The sequence below is a fragment of the Aegilops tauschii genome, chromosome 2 (assembly GCF_002575655.3).
Source record: "Aegilops tauschii subsp. strangulata cultivar AL8/78 chromosome 2, Aet v6.0, whole genome shotgun sequence".
NCBI lineage: Eukaryota > Viridiplantae > Streptophyta > Magnoliopsida > Poales > Poaceae > Aegilops > Aegilops tauschii.
Window position 1 is genome coordinate 26,436,248 of NC_053036.3, and position 16,160 is coordinate 26,452,407.

Genomic DNA, 16,160 nt, shown 5'->3' on the forward strand with positions numbered 1-16,160 from the left:
AGACTACTAGCAAGGAAAAAAATAGGTGTCTTCTTCTTCCAGCGAAACCTAACACCGATTGGGAGAAAGGTGTATGGAAAAGATTTTAGTTCCACAATTCCAAAATCACAACAACCCCTCTTAATTTTTTGATAAAGGGCACTTTTATTATCTCAAAATGTAGCATCAAAGTGATACAAAGCATTAAGAGTATCACCCGGCCTCTGCATAACTAGGATGCACACAGCCAAACACCAGTAGTCTGATAAACAACCCCTCTTAATAGTGCGGATGTTCCTAGGACACAAAAAGAAACCGAAAAACCTTCTTAGCCATTGAAGAACACCATATTTTTCCGTTTTTGTATCTATGGGGCTACCGATGTCACTAGACGCAATAGACATGCCAATGTCCTGAGATTAACTTAGCAACCGATTGACATTAGTCCTTCCAAATCGTATTGTGATCGGCACCAAAATAATAATTGAGTGGTAATTGCACTTTCACCTAGGTTTTCACCCTAGAGCTCGAAACCGGGTGCTCGAGTAGCACCACCATTGATATCTTTATGTGTTGTCGTCAAGGTTTTGGATTCCGAATGGACGAATTTTCTCGTGGCGGGGGGGGGGGGGGGGGGGGGGGGGGGCGACGAGATTCTCGGTTACCACGATTACCAAGAAATACCGAATATATTTCAGAAGAAATTTATTATTGTATTTTTAATTCAAATACTTTTCGACTGATATAGATAACACTTAAACTGGTTTTGAACCAAGAAGTGATATTATCCCAGTGAAACGTCTACACGGCTAGCCAAAGAGGTCGCCAGTTCGTCTCTTCCCCTGTATTTCCTTTTTCCCATAAATATTTTAGAAAATAATAAAATTGGTTGTGCAGAGAAGGGAATCAAACATGCGTCGTCTCGGTGAGGGAAGTACATGGTTACCACCAAGCCACAGCTAAATTGGGAGATATCATTGAGATGCTCTTTTATTTTATTGCACATTGGACGTATAAATTAAAACAATTCGGATATTTTTGCTCGGGATCCGTCTTTCTGGTGGGCCAGCGAGAAACTCGGTATCCGGCCGCTAACCGTTTTTCTCGGGCAGTACCCAAAACCGTGGTTGTGGTCACCTCTTTTGCACGATCCCAGCAGTTACAAGCGGTGTTATCCGTCGTCGTTGCACAATCATTCTTCTGCATCAAACCATTGTCCATAGTTCGCATCTCCCTGCCGAAGTCAATCACCGGATCTAAAGAGAGACTATCACATGAACCACTCGGCAGCCCCTACAATCTGCTTCTGCCGCCGTAGGCTGTAGTGGTCAATAAGGACCAACCCCAATGGCGTCTCCCAACTGTCCGTCCAGCAGCCGGGCAACCCACAGACCTGATTTCACATCATTACCTTCCTGAAAGAAGACCTACATAGCTTTTTTCTTTTTGCGGAGCCATAGCCAACTTAACGTGCTGACTGCAAAGTACAATTAGACTGCTCACCGTTGGTTATAGTTAGTTGGCTTAAAATATACATCCAAACGCTACGTATACGATACATCCTGCGATGCAGCGTGAGATTCCTTTGACCCCGAGAAAGATAAAAAACCATCGATGCATGTCCGGCTGTCATTCTAGCAGCCGTGATGATTGTTTTCCAACATGTCTTACATGGTATAAAATTTTCCTTGCTCAAGATCCAGTGCTTACGGAGTTGTCCATGTACAAACGGACATAGGTATATACATGACGGCGGCAACGAGCTAGTAGCCGCAGTTTTATTTTCATTGGATTCATGGGACCACGCATGCATTCACGTGGGGACCGTAGAATGTTTCTTTCCCCGCTCTGGCGACCATGAATAGAAGATATACATGCACACCTATGATACATCATGCAATGCAGCGAGAGATTTCTCTGACCCAAGAATCGATGGATAAAAAACCATCGATGTCCGGCTGTCATTCTAGCATCAGTGATGATTGTCTTTCTCCAAGTTGGTTACTCTATATGTCAGTGTAAGTACAATTTGGCGTTCGTTTAGGGTCCAGTAGTTGCAGAGTTGTCCATGTACGCGCGTAAGTACGTGCATATATATAAATGTATATATACACGCCGGCGGCTACAACAGACACTATGAGCAGCAGCGGCTGTATTCCCATTTGATTCGAGGTTACCTGTATGCACATGGGGTAGATGTCCCTTTACAAATGCATACACATGGGGTAGACGTCTCTCTAATAGTCTCCTCGGCACCAGTGTATTCAGCGAACATCACTATGAATGAACAGTGCATGTGCTTCATGCAACAAAGACATGTCATCAAGTCATGCACATGGTCATAAGTAACAAATTTAGAACGATCCCAATCTGGCCAGTTTACTGTGGGTTTTCTCCTGACCCGCACCCTCCCGCTAGGGTTTCCACTGCTGGCGCGCGCGCCCCGGCCCTTTCCGCCCCCTCCCCCTCCCGATCCCGCCCATGCGCCACCTCCCCGGGAGGTGGCCCGGGCGGCGCCCCCTACCCTTCATCTTGAAGATAATGGTTTCTTGAATTTTAGTGTCATTTTGAGATAATGGTTTGACATTTTGAGATAATAGTTTGACATACAATGATGCGGCAGTGATTAGTTGCATTTTATGTGATGAATTGCAGATTTAAAGAGATATTTTGAGGTAGTTGGTGGTCATAGGAGCTCAAATCCAAGTACACGGGAAAGTGGCAATGATAGGGGCCAATCCGTTCATCAAAATGAAGTGACGTGGAACATATACAAGATCACCTTGAGCTAGTCATTATTCGTATGAGAAGAATTGAAGATTTTAGAGAATGTCATCATGATATTGTAAGCCTAGCTAAAAAGATGGTTGAATTTGAAAGGTACATCATGCTTCCTACGGTTTATCGCCTCATTGAGTTGGCATTGCTACTATCGGTAGCGATGGCAACAGTTGAAAGGGCTCTTTCAGCAATGAAAATCATTGTCCGGTGGCTGGCATAATGACTTGATGGTGTATTTGCGAGGGATATTCAAAAGTCTTGATCTTGGTAAAATTAAGGAAGCTTTTCAAAAGATGGGTAGGGCACTACCATTGCCCGGGTCTTCTACACGCTATTAAAGCTTACTTACCGGTATGTTTCAGGTTGTTCTTCTATTTAAAACATGTTCGCATTTTCATTGTACTTGGCTATTTTGTTTAGGATCATATGAAAATATTGGCGTGCTCTATTGGTTCGTATTATTTATGTTGGTTTTGCATTAAAAAATTGTTGCTTAAGAGTTCGCCCCACCTCAAAAAAGTTTCGTCCTCCGCCACTGCTTACAGAGTTTTCCATGTACACACGTACATAGATATATACATGTCGGCGGCTACAAGCTAGCAGCCGCAGTTTTATTTCCATTGGATTCGTGGGACCATGCATGCATTCACGTGGGGACCGTAGAATGTTTCTTTTCCCGCTCTGGCGACCATGAATAGAAGATATACATCACTGGTAGAAAATGGGCTTTTAGTCCCGGTTCGCAAAGGCCTTTAGTCCCGGCTGTGCAACCGGGACTAAATATGCGCGACTAAAGACCCCCCCCCCTTAGTCGCGCCTCTTACGAACCGCGACTAAAGGCTTTAGTCCCGGTTCTCGTGGCTAACCAGGACTAAAGGCCCGTCCATTAGTCCCGGTTCTCGTGGCTAACCGGGACTAAAGGCCTCCTCCGCAGGTTTAGGGTTTTAGCTCCCCTAAACCTGGTTTTTTTGCGAATTTTTTTAATTTTCAAATTTCTGAATTATTTTAACCTCTAATCTCTAATCACCACCCCTCATCACTGCTCAATTTAACCTCTAATCTCTAATCACCCCTCATCATTCCAAATCATCTAACTTCCCGGACGGTCACCCATCCTCTCACTACTCCAGCGTGAGCACGCTTAACTTCCGGGTTCTATTCTCCCTCGTTTCCAAGTCTGCACTTGTTGTTTTCCTGACAATAGTAGGATGTCAATTCTATTAACCCTCAGAAATTTAGCTTGAGCATGAAGTGACACATTTCACTGTTTGAGTTTGAAACTATTGTTTTAAAAAACACTAATTATTTAGTAACACTAATATTTCTGGAATAATTAGTTTGACCATTGTTTGACCACTGTTTGACCACACTTTGAGCAGATTTGACTAAAATTTTAGAAAAACTGAAATAATTATTTAGTAACACTAATATTCTAGAATAATTAGTTTGACCATTGTTTGACCACAGTTTGACCACAATTTTAAATTTTTTGATTTTTTTTGCCTCTCCAGATCTCAAAAGCCCCATATCTTTTTTCTGTTAGGTTTTTGAGGATTTTGAAAATGTTTAACAGGGTTCCCCCAGTTAAATTCGGATATAACTTTTCGAGTAGATGATTTTTCATATAAAAAACTTTTTCATCCGAGTTCGTATGCAAAAGTTATGCCAATTTTAAGAAATTCCAGAGAGATTTTGCAAATAAAGTCGAAATTCATATTTGTTAATTTTCCCAACAACTAGACCACATATCACATGAGAAACTTATTTTATTTTATTTTTTTGACATTTCCATCATTTTCTTTTGGTTTTTCTAAAACTGAAAAGGCGGTGGGGGGGGGGGGGGGGGGTAGAGTTTGATGGGCGCTTTAGTCCCGGTTGGTCTGGCCAACCGCGACTAAAGGACTAACCTTTAGTCCCGGTTGGTCTGGCCAACCGCGACTAAAGGCCTTCGGGCCAGCCTGAGGACCTTTAGTCCTGGTTGGCCAGGCCAACCGGGACTAAAGCCCCTCCCGTCCGCCAGCTGTCGACCGAGCGCGCTGGGCCCAGATAGTTGGTTGCGGGTCTCCTCCCGAACCGCGACTAAAGACCCCTTTGGTCGCGGTTCGATTATTTTGAGGACTAATGGGGGCGTATGGAAGCCTCTTTTTCTACTAGTGCATGTACATCTACGATACATCATGCAATGCAGCGAGAGATTCCTCTGACCCAAGAATCGAAGGATAAAAAACCATCGATGTCCGGCTGTTATTCTAGCATCCGTGATGAATGTTTTTCTTCAAGTTGGTTACTCTACATGTCAGTGTAAGTATAATTTGGTGTTCGCTCAGGGTCGAGTAGTTGCCGAGTTGTCCATGTATGCGTGTAAGTACATACATATATAAAAATGTATATATACACGCCGGCGGCTACAACAGATACTATGAGCAGCCGCAGTTGTATTTCCATCCATTTGATTCGAGGTTACCTGTATGCACATGGGGTAGACGTCCCTTTACAAATGCATGCACATGGGGTAGACGTCTCTCTCATAGTCTCCTCGGCACCAGTGTATTCAGCAAACATCACTATGAATGAACAGTGCATGTTCTCCAGATGTATTTACCTTAGGGAACACATACGAGCAACAAACATATATTACTTAAAGTGCGGTTATTGTCATCTATGCCAACGGTTAACTGAAATTTTGTATTACGTGCCATGGTTTTAAATTTCAGCTTCATAAATATTGCAGTGTTTGTCAAACACTGAATTTCACTCATATTCAGTCATTTTGGTTTTCATTTCGGTCAAATACCCGAATTATTCAATTCATTTTGACTGAAATCCAACAAGATCCTTTAAAAACAAATTGAGCATGTGTGTAACACCAGTTGCTGAAATATTTTGACCGAAAGTCAATAATTTCAGTATACACCGAGATTAGTACGAAAGTACACTAAAAGTGAAAACCATTCTATGTGCGCAAGGATAGACCGATGGAAGATTTATATGTACGTATACAATACAGCATGCAGTGCACACAGATTGCTGTGACTGCGAGAATGATAAAAGCGTTCCATGTCCCACCGTCGTCACTCCTAACAGCCATGAGGGCGAAGCTGCTACTATGCTTGTTTCGGATTGTTTCTCCAACTTGGTAATTGGTCATATGGACCTTGAACGTCGGTTTTTTCCTTGTCCGGTGACTTGAATAGATAGAAGCTAGATATCGATGCATCGTCGAAGAGCGGCTCATTTTGTGAGAGGTCGCTTTTTTTACCATGATACTGCATGTGTCTCTCTTATCATGACCATGCATGCCTAATTGGCACGAGTGGCTGCACCAAGTTGCTTTACATACGATGGCTCAACTACTCAATATTCATCTGTTTTTATTGATACGATTGATGTTGCCGCAATATGCATATAATGAGGTTGATAGGGACCCAATGCCACGTACGAGATCCCAGTTAATACGCTACGTGCATCACTCATGCAAAGGCTGAGGCTTTTCGGACTTTTCGAAAAAGGTTGGATCATACACTACCGCAGAATTGTTTACAAGTGGTGGGCCTAGAACGCCTACTATAATGGCATTGTCACTGGTGATGATTATTCCTGGTGAATGGGACACGTGGCACGCCATCTGTGTGTGTGTGTTGTGGTCTTGGCTGCCAACAACACCACCCACCACTACATTTTGTCAGTGGCGTCATATTGGTGGTCTTGGGTGTTCACGCCACCAACATCCTTTTTGCCATGCACCACTACCCTTTTTGGCACTAGTGTAACAACTAGTTTCCAACCCACCAACCGACCTCCATACACCCAACATTAAAAAGAAAAAGGTGAACAATGACAACTCAACCGACACCTCTATTGAGAAGGCGGCACCTAGGAGGCACTTAGACGATAGGCGATGACCAGACACCTCTCCTAAGGAATCATCAGAAGTCTATACTGGGCAAGCAATAAACTTTTAACTTCATCAAGAAATCATGCCTATAACTCTAGGTCTGAAATCAGCGTAGGTGGCTAGGATTCCTCCAAGAATTTCTAACTGGGTGTCAACTCTAATATTTACTCGACGAATAAATTAACTATAAGTAAAAGGTATAATATGTCTATCATAGCTTGCTACAGAACTTGTTTAGGCTCGCTACGCTTTTAATGGTTTAAAAGTTATCAAAAATATGAAATAAGTAGTGGAGCATCTCTTTAATGTAATAAGATGATCCAACAGAGGGATTGTGAAAATATGCGTTTATGTATCCTGGCAAAGAAAATAAACAAGCAATTCAGCTCACAGCGAGATAAATTATATTGAACTACTTTTTTTTGTCCAGGACACATAAAGTTGTATTTTTTCAATCGCTTTGTTGGATCATGTAATATTATAAGTGTTGTTTCATTATTTTGTTTTCAGTATTTTTGGAAACTTTTACACTTTTGAAAACTTAACTAGTTATGTGGTAAGCTATGATAGAAAATCCTACTCCAAAAGAAAAATTTAAAAATAAAAATGTATGAGAAATTAATTTATAAAATCCAGCAGGGCCAACTCTTGTTTATGGCCAGAGTGGCGATGGCTCTGGGCCCACGCATGGGGTACCAAAATCTGGTATGCATAGCCAAGGAAAACATAGGTATGGAGAAAAAATTACACGAGAAAATGAACGAGATGGGCCAGTCCCAATTGCCTTCACTGATTGGTAGCCCTAGGTGAAGCATCGCCAGGCAATGCCGCTTTGTCTCTTCATCAATCTAAATATCTGATCGCTTCATCTATTCGTCAAGACGTCAACCGTCGCTTGGCCGCTCCGGATTCTGCACGCGGCAGCCTTCTGTGCTTGTTGACTCATGCCACTACATAGCATCCCATAGGGGCTTAGATAGCCACCCAGAAGGGTAGCGTAACTTGGAGAGTCGTCCCAACGTTCCAAATTTGGTCGAAGTTTATCTTATTTCATAGCATTACATAATATTTCATCGTGTTATCTTTTTGTTTCGATGTTTGTTACTCCCTCCGTCCCATATTGTTTGACGCTCAAACGAATGTATCTAGATACTCCCTCCGACCCGTATTATTTGACGCTCAAACAGATGGATCTAGACCTCATATTATTTGACGCTCAAACAGATGTATCTAAACATAGATACATCCCACGTACACTATGATGTTTCATTGTGTACCAGTAAAAGGGAGTGCACTCGTCAGGTTTTTACTAAGCTTTATGAGATTTTGTCTGCGTGTCCCAAGGTGTATCTTAATGCTTCGAAATATATGAAAATACTAGATCGGTGCCGCGCCTTGGCGCGGGGTGCCGGTCCCAACAATGTTCTCAAGCAGGTAATAATCAAGTTTGTAGGAAGCATTGTTCGGCTCATATATTCAATAGGACCACGGAATTTTTGGTTCAAAAGAAAGAACAAATATTCACTTGTACAACATGAGAGGGCGAGTACTCAGAGCAGGAACATAAAAAGAAAGCAAAAGCCAAACACAGTGGCGATAGAGATGGCAAAACATGTTACTACGGGTTCTTCATGTGGAATGTGACCATTTTGTTAAAGAATTATTATAACAGAGGCGGTCAATGACATGATCAAAAATTAGTTTCTTTGCGCGTTCCTATGACAAAATGCAATCAACATGAAAATTACTTTAAACTGACTGAATTCTGTAGGCAAACACAAAGACACCGGATTCTTTAAACAACCTCTATCTCTCTCTCTCTCTCTCTCTCTCTCTCTCTCTCTCTCTCTCTCTCTCTCTCTTTCTGTGTGTGTGTGTGTGCATGTATAAGTTGATCCTAGTTCATAACTGTTATGTTAACCGGGTAAGTTGTAAGTAATGTCGTCGCTTTGGTCCAATTGCATAAACATGTGATGATCAACTTCAGAGAAGTTAAAAGGAAAGTAGGAAAACCTCAGCACAACATATGCAACATAACATCTCAGGTAAACCTATAGAAGTGACATTTGAGAAACTTAAAAAAAAGGAACAAGCTCATCAGGGGCTTGGGAGCATTGATGTGAGGTCTTGACCTTCAGGGAAATTCTCCGTGTCCTAGAAGTACCTAAATGGATGAATAGAAAGAGTCACAATAAAGCAGAAGGCGACTAAAATGTCACACCAAAGCATACTAAGTTGTTGTCCACCAGGTCTTTCACAGGTTGTTATGTATTATATTTCCTTCCCATTAGTGTATAAGGTTGTGCACTAAGGTCACCAAGGTAAGAACATGCAGAAATTAAATCGAAGTTGGTCAGATACGCAAATAGCATCCTATATTAGTAAACAGAGGTGCATACTTCCATTTATCAGTAGATTTCAACATATGTTTATTTTTTGTATAAAGAATAATAAATGTATATGTCTAGTAAAAAACTATAAAATCATGTACTACATCAGTAAAATCGATACGATCCAACATAGCACATGTTGTGATAATACGCACAGCCGGTCGACATAGAACCTAACTTGTGCTACATCATTTAGATTAAAAAGGACGGAGAAGCTACTACAATTTCCTGTACTGGTCATCTAATACAAATAAACAATGCAAGAAAAGCCTCTTTTACTTAGACCATACATAACAACGAGAGATGGGATGGTGACCGTGTAAAATAAATTACCGGCAGTGGAGATCAGCGACAATCGTGACTCGTCACCATAAAAGCCATAAGCCCTCCCACACTCATCATACATAAATACACAAGAACATAAGAAAATATATTTTTTTAGGAAAAAGGTTAAAAAATACACTTTTTTTGCTTGTGATGATATACATGCAGCAGTTAATGTATTATCCATAAAACAAAGAATGTATGCCTCATATTAATCATCCTTTCACACATAACTTAACATGCAGCAAAAGGATTTAATCTTTAGTTCAAGGTCAAAATGAATGAGTCATTTACAGTAAGGCAATTATTGATTATAATGGAGTGTGAAGACATCATATATTTACTTGATGGAAATTGCAGTCAAGAAAAGCATAGAATGAGTCGAGTACCTTCTGGTTCGCCCAATTTGCTTGTGGTCATCAAAGGTGTTCTCGAGATCAAACAACCAAGTATGAACTCCCAAACTTCTGACCAAATAGCAGGGTGTACACCTTAAACCACAGAGAATAGAGAGCCGGCCCGTGTTAGAGATTATATGAGAGGTAGGCAAAAAATAATGGTCTTAAAATAAAATGAGGAATGTCTCAGATATCTTTACCCTTGTCAGAATCCAGTTTAGAACATAGGGAATATTTAGGGAGCCTTGTTGCAGAAATATAGCATGCCATTTCCAATCACCCAATGTTTTTGAAGCTGAAACTGAACCGATTGGCACTATTGATTTATCACACTTCTCAGAGATCTGAATCCTTCCCATGGCGCCTCATTCCGACTGTACGCATACCCATGCCAAATTAATCACATTTGTAGAACGGTGCTCCAATGATGTAATCTGAGAATTTGTACAAGACAATTTTTTTCTGAATACAAGCAAGTGTAAGTCGGATGAAAGTTTACACATAATTCAGTCCAAGGGTCTATGTTGGGCGAGCAGGAGTCACAGCAGCGTGCAGCTTAGCCGCATACAGCACCGCCGCTAATCTGATTGAATGTGAACTGATATACAGAATTTGTCTGAATGCTACATTGATGTACAGAATTTTGTGATGTAATCTGACTGAGTGTGAACTGATATAGTCCGTCTATGTAATCTGTCCATGTATGTTGCTGTCAAATGTTATCACTGACGATCCATATGAACTTTGGGTACTGTTTACTTAACTCATGGAGTCAATCAGTTCATTTTGCCAATAATTTTTGACAAGAACTCTTATGGACAGAAGTTCATCTTGCCAATACTTTTGACAAGAAGCATGAAATTTCATGCAATTGGCAGAATTAAAACAAAAGGACAAAAACAAATGAGATGGCAAGATATCATGCCACCTGACTATAACAAACCCAGTCGAGTATCAGAAGCAATTAATTGGAGGCAACATAATAGTAGTACAATAACTGGAGAACATCTGAGTAAATCAGGAGCCTCAGGTTTAGACACCAATGAGGACCAATTGAGCATGCCAACCACTATATTCACATAATAAGATGAACTCGACGTCGCACCAAGCGCTCCTACTACATCAACAACTACAGTTTCCTAAATATCTGATGAGACAATCAATATATTATGCATCCCACCGAGCAATACTATTATGCATAATTCATTTTAAAAGGCCCTCAGTTCAAATATATATAAGATCTCGAATCTTTGGAGGTAAGTCTCTTCAAATCCGAGCACATCTTACCATCCAAGCAAACTGAAATAGGAAAGGAATACTCTAAATCCGATGCACCAAAAGTTGAAGAAAACCTCGATCGGTCTGCTCACCTCAGCTTAGCCGGAGCCACTGGGTAAGTGGCCAATACCCGGCAAGCGTACGATTCCCGACGTCTCCCATGGTGGCTGAGCTCTCCTTCCTTTCACAAAGCGTCTCCCTCACGGACTGGGCAGGGGTGAGGTGATGCTCACGAACGAGGCAGGGGCGCGGGAAGTGCCATCGTGGCTCACATAGGCACAACCCCCGTGCTACCTCTGCCAAACAACGTGAAGGAGAAGAGGCAGATGTGACGCGCTAGCTTGACAGACGCAACGACAATGGGCAACACCTGTAGTACTAAAAGAAAATCAGCTTTGTTTAAGGTAGTAACTTCCACAGTCGAGAAAATAGGAGGATTTGGTAATCATAACGCGACCATCTATACACAATCAAACAAAATCGAAGGACCATCTAGCCAAACCATAAAAAGAATATATTCATGTAATCACCTGAAATCAAAGTTTCATTGAAGCATTCAGTTCAACGATAAACCATGCAACCTTGATTCAGGCCTTGTAGGTATATTGAAGGACCAAACAAGGATATCTCACAATTTAGCCCTCCCTCGGTGTGAGCCTCTCCTGCATATGCAGTTTTGAAATAAAGAAACTTAGACAAATGCACCTTTAAACATCGAGTTGTGCATAATGCTTATTGAAACAAAAGAAATATACTTCGCGAGAAGCAAAATTATTTAATTACATTCTGAAATATATTGCTCTAACATCCATGAGTGAATCCTACGTTGCTTAAGCTGAAATACACATAGTATTCTAGTTCAGTTCAACTGCTGGTTTTTACGGGAGTCTACTACTGTTGTTGTGTTCTGCTGAATGAAAATAAACTCAAACTACTGCTGTGTTTCCCAATCTATCTATCCGAAAATAAGGTTGCATATGAGGAACAAACCCCTCCACTTATGGGCTTCAATTACTACAGAGAAAGGGAGTTAAGCCATCTGAAAAGTAGAAACTAAATACAACGTACAACGAAGAAACTAAATACTACAGAGAAAGGGATCCGAAGGGTGGAGCAGAGGAGCTCGTGCTCTTGCAACTTCATTCTGGAAAGATAAATGGACTACTAAAGGCCCCTTTTATATCCAGTCTACTCTCACACACTCAGGCCTAACGCTTTTGTTACAGACTGTAGGAGAGGCGGAGAATGGGTTTCACACTCGACATATCACGTTTGATCAGCCAAACAACAACTCAACAAGCTCCATCCACTTGCATTATTCCTCAACTCTGTATGTCTCCAACAGGGGTCCTCACAGAAGTTTGGTAGTAAACATGTAAGCAAAATAATGTATGCAAGAGAAGAGACAGACATGAGCAGCAGAGTAGTATCCATTCCAAACAATCACTTCCATTCTTTTTATTTTAGATTTGTTGGCAATGACCAAATATTCACAGAAATCCCTCAGAGAAATACTACAATATACTAATCTTAAAACAGCTTCTGCCAAATAAATTCTAAACCTCATCTAGCAACATATTTGTACATTGCAACTGAAAGTTCGTTTAGAAAATTAGATCCCTAGAAGAATCAACTTGTAGGTGTGCAAGATGTATCTCAGCTGACCTGTGCAAGTGCCTGCAGGCAACTGTTAGTGGAGCCAGCAGAACCTGGTGAACCATGAACCTGAAGCTCTTTGTCAGCCATTGCGATCTGAAAGAAATTCCTCATGATTTTCTTGCAATTCCTGTAGACAATCCCTGGATCAATAAAGCTCACTCTGATTTGCTAAAAGAATAATTTACCTTATTCCCGTTTATATGTTCTGCTTACTCAACCTAAATCAGTGGATTTAAAATTTAATTATAGTCTTAGTAAAATATACACGGACAATGAACTCTATATGCCACCTATGAAACGTCTAAAAGATGTTTCAAATCTGTCTCAGTTGTTCTTCTTGAAGAACTGGCTACCAGCTGTCTTATTTGAAGCACCTGCAGTTCGTGGAGAAAAACAAAAGATATCCTGGCTAATGCCAGAAGGACCAACCATCCACGGAGTAGTGGTCAGGTGACCATAGTCAAACAATTCACGTAGATAGTCTTCAAAAGGATATATCTACATAACCAATGCAATGGTCCAGCCAAAGGTACAGAACAACAAAAGCTCTTTACACACACTACCTACGAAGCACCTGCTACACATCATACATACGAACATGACATAACTAACTACAAGGCTAGCAGCAGCAGCTGTTCCTGAAATAGATCACAAGACCTAACTTGTGCGTGCGTCTACACACATCATGCTCAGGGAGGAAACCAAGCCTACCAAATCGAAACACATCAGGGATTGAGAGAGAGAGAGAGAGAAGGAAGAGAAGAAGAAGAAGAAGAAGAAGAAGAAGAAGAAGAAGAAGGAGCATAGGGGACGGGGGAGGAGACCTTGATATGGTGCATCCATGGCCGGCCGCGGTGTGGTCCGAGGTTGATGGTCGCGTCCAGCTCGACGGCGGCGCGGATCTAAAAGCCCCCATCGTGGCCGTGGAAGATTTGGCCGCCACCTAGGGAGAGGCCGGTGGTAGGGGAGGGAGAGGGCGCGGTGGTTGGGAGCCGACCAGGAGATGGAAGGAGGAGGAGGGCGCGGTGGTTGGCGCTGGCCAGGAGGTGGAAGGAGGAGGAGGGCGCGGTGGCATCATGCCAGGGAGGGGTTCCTAGCGATGCGGCGGTGGCTGCACGGCGCAGCGGCGGGGGCTGCACGGTGCGGCGGCTTGGGTTTCGTGGGAGGAGGTGGGAAGAGAGGAGACCAGGCGGGAAGTGGAGGGCAATGACCCGGTGCTCGGTCTGGATGCTATTGGGGACTTTTCCAACCACGTGAAGTGACGAAAATGCCCTCGGCGGGCTCTGGGAATTACAGGCGGTGGCATCCCAATTCTAATACTATTCATTGTAGCAGTAGCTCCTCTCGATCCGACGGACGAGGGCTTCCAGGAGCGAGATCCTACGGTCCTAAACGCATCAAACAATCGATCCGACGGCCGAGAGTGGCTGAGCTCTGAGAAGCCTCAGGTTCTCCCAACTAACATAGTACGAAGATTCTGAACGCACGAATCTCAATGCTTGGTCAACGTGCACTTTATAGTGGACGTGGTAGAAAAAAATCATTGTCCTTCCCAAGTGGCTCCCATTTCTTTTTCGTGCAAGCACACAAGTAACTATTGTCATGCTTGCGTGCAAGGTTCAGCTTTATCACTTTCAGAAATGCCCACGAGAAATCAACCAGCCATGAGAGACATCTGGGAAATTCAAGTGAGTTAAAAATTACTCACTCCGTCCCAAAATGTATTGTCAAAATATCTCTTACATTTTAGGATTGAGGGAGTACATACTTATACACAATTATACACAAGCCGATTGATGCTTATCTAGTTCTCTTTCCTGACCTTTCCGGAACAAGACTTGAATAGCATAATTAGTCATGGTTATAATTAATTACAATTTACACCAACTTTTAAACACACCTAAGTAGAGAGTTCAAACCAATCATCCGTGCCCAAAAAAAGTGTTCAAACCAATGAAAAAATACTGCCACTCTTAAAATAGGTTATTAGCATATGCTAGTGTGCAATTAGCAGACAGTGTATATTAATTTATTTAGCGAGTGTGCACTATTTTTTGTTCAGTGGTTCAAACCAAGGTATACATGCATGTGTACCTAGCTTGGACACTGGACTTCGGAATCGTCCGCATCGGATTAATTTGCCTATATAACTGCAAGTTGAACATTCCTTAGGACACGAGCACCCCCTAATCAAGCACAGTACGTACTTACAATGGCATCTTCTTCTCCTTCTTCTGGGTCATCCACGGCGAACCAGATAATTCCATCAATCAACAACGATGACAGTGAGATAGGAGCTGCCGGCACGGCAACACCAATGCCTACCATGAACAAGGTCATGTCGAGCGTCGCGAACCTTGCGCAGCTCCTGCCCACGGGCACGGTGCTGACTTACCAGGCATTGGCCCCGTCCTTCACCAACTACGGCAAGTGCAGGACCTCCAACCAGTGGCTCACCACGGCGCTGGTTGCTGTCCTCGCCTCCGCCTGCCTCTTCTTCTCCTTCACCGACAGCGTCGTGGGTCGCCGCGACGGAAAGCTATATTACGGCTTCGCCACATTGCGTGGCTTCAACGTGTTCAACTTCTCCAGCGAGGAGGAGAAGCAGGAGTGGAATGATCTCGACCAATTCCGGAGGCTCCGCCTTCAGCCGCTGGACTTCATGCATGCCTTCTTCACGGCGGTGGTTTTCCTCATAATGGCATTCAGCGATGTGGGGCTGCAATACTGCTTCTTCCCGGATGGCAGCAGGAACACACAGCAGCTTCTCAAGAACCTGCCACTGGGAATGGCGTTTCTGTCCAGCTTTGTGTTCATCATCTTCCCCACCAAAAGGAAGGGCATCGGATTCAATGACACGACTCCTCGCCAGAAGGTCGTCCATCCCTTGAACAAAGTTTGATACCAGGAATTAGAAGAACAAAAGATCAGTGAAAGCGTACATAGTTGCCACCCATGTTAGACTAAGTGTTCATAAATATTATGCTGCCATGTAATATGATGGGGTGGATGTTTCTATTGTTTGTTTTTGTTTGGGTAGGGTTTGCTATCAACTTTTTCGCTCCATAGTGTGTGTGTGTGTCGATTGCAGACATACACGATGTTGGTTTCTTAATATTGCATGAATTCACTATTCTCTTCAGGTATCATCCTGAGTGTTCAACTTCCAGTATTTTGTTTGCTGTAATCAGACAATTTAGTTCTATTATGTCATAGTAGTGAAAACGGGAGTAGACCAGTTCAAAAAAAAAAGAATTAATTGAAAATAATGGAATGTGTAATAGATGTTGCTTGACTGTATATCATATCACCAGAGAAACACATGAAGTTTTCCATATATATATATTGTATGTTATAATTTCCTATAAACAAAGAGTTTCTGCCAAAAGAAATCAATTGTACAAGTACGTAGTAAGCATCCCAACCTCCTAGGACAATCACAGCCATCCATTCACT

The 16,160-nt window shown here is 42.3% G+C and overlaps 1 protein-coding gene across 1 annotated transcript; it reads left to right on the top strand.

Annotated features, from left to right (window-relative positions):
* Positions 1–14,916: 14,916 nt before the first annotated feature.
* On the top strand, positions 14,917–15,919 carry LOC109783772 (protein DMP10-like). The gene has a single exon (XM_020342373.3). The coding sequence runs from the start codon at positions 14,917–14,919 to the stop codon at positions 15,604–15,606; it is 690 nt and encodes a 229-aa protein (XP_020197962.2). The 3' UTR covers positions 15,607–15,919.
* The last annotated feature ends 241 nt before the right edge of the window (positions 15,920–16,160 follow it).

Excerpts from the sequence above, each read along its gene's own strand:
- LOC109783772 (XM_020342373.3), top strand. The coding sequence starts at position 14,917 with ATGGCATCTTCTTCTCCTTCTTCTGGGTCATCCACGGCGAACCAGATA.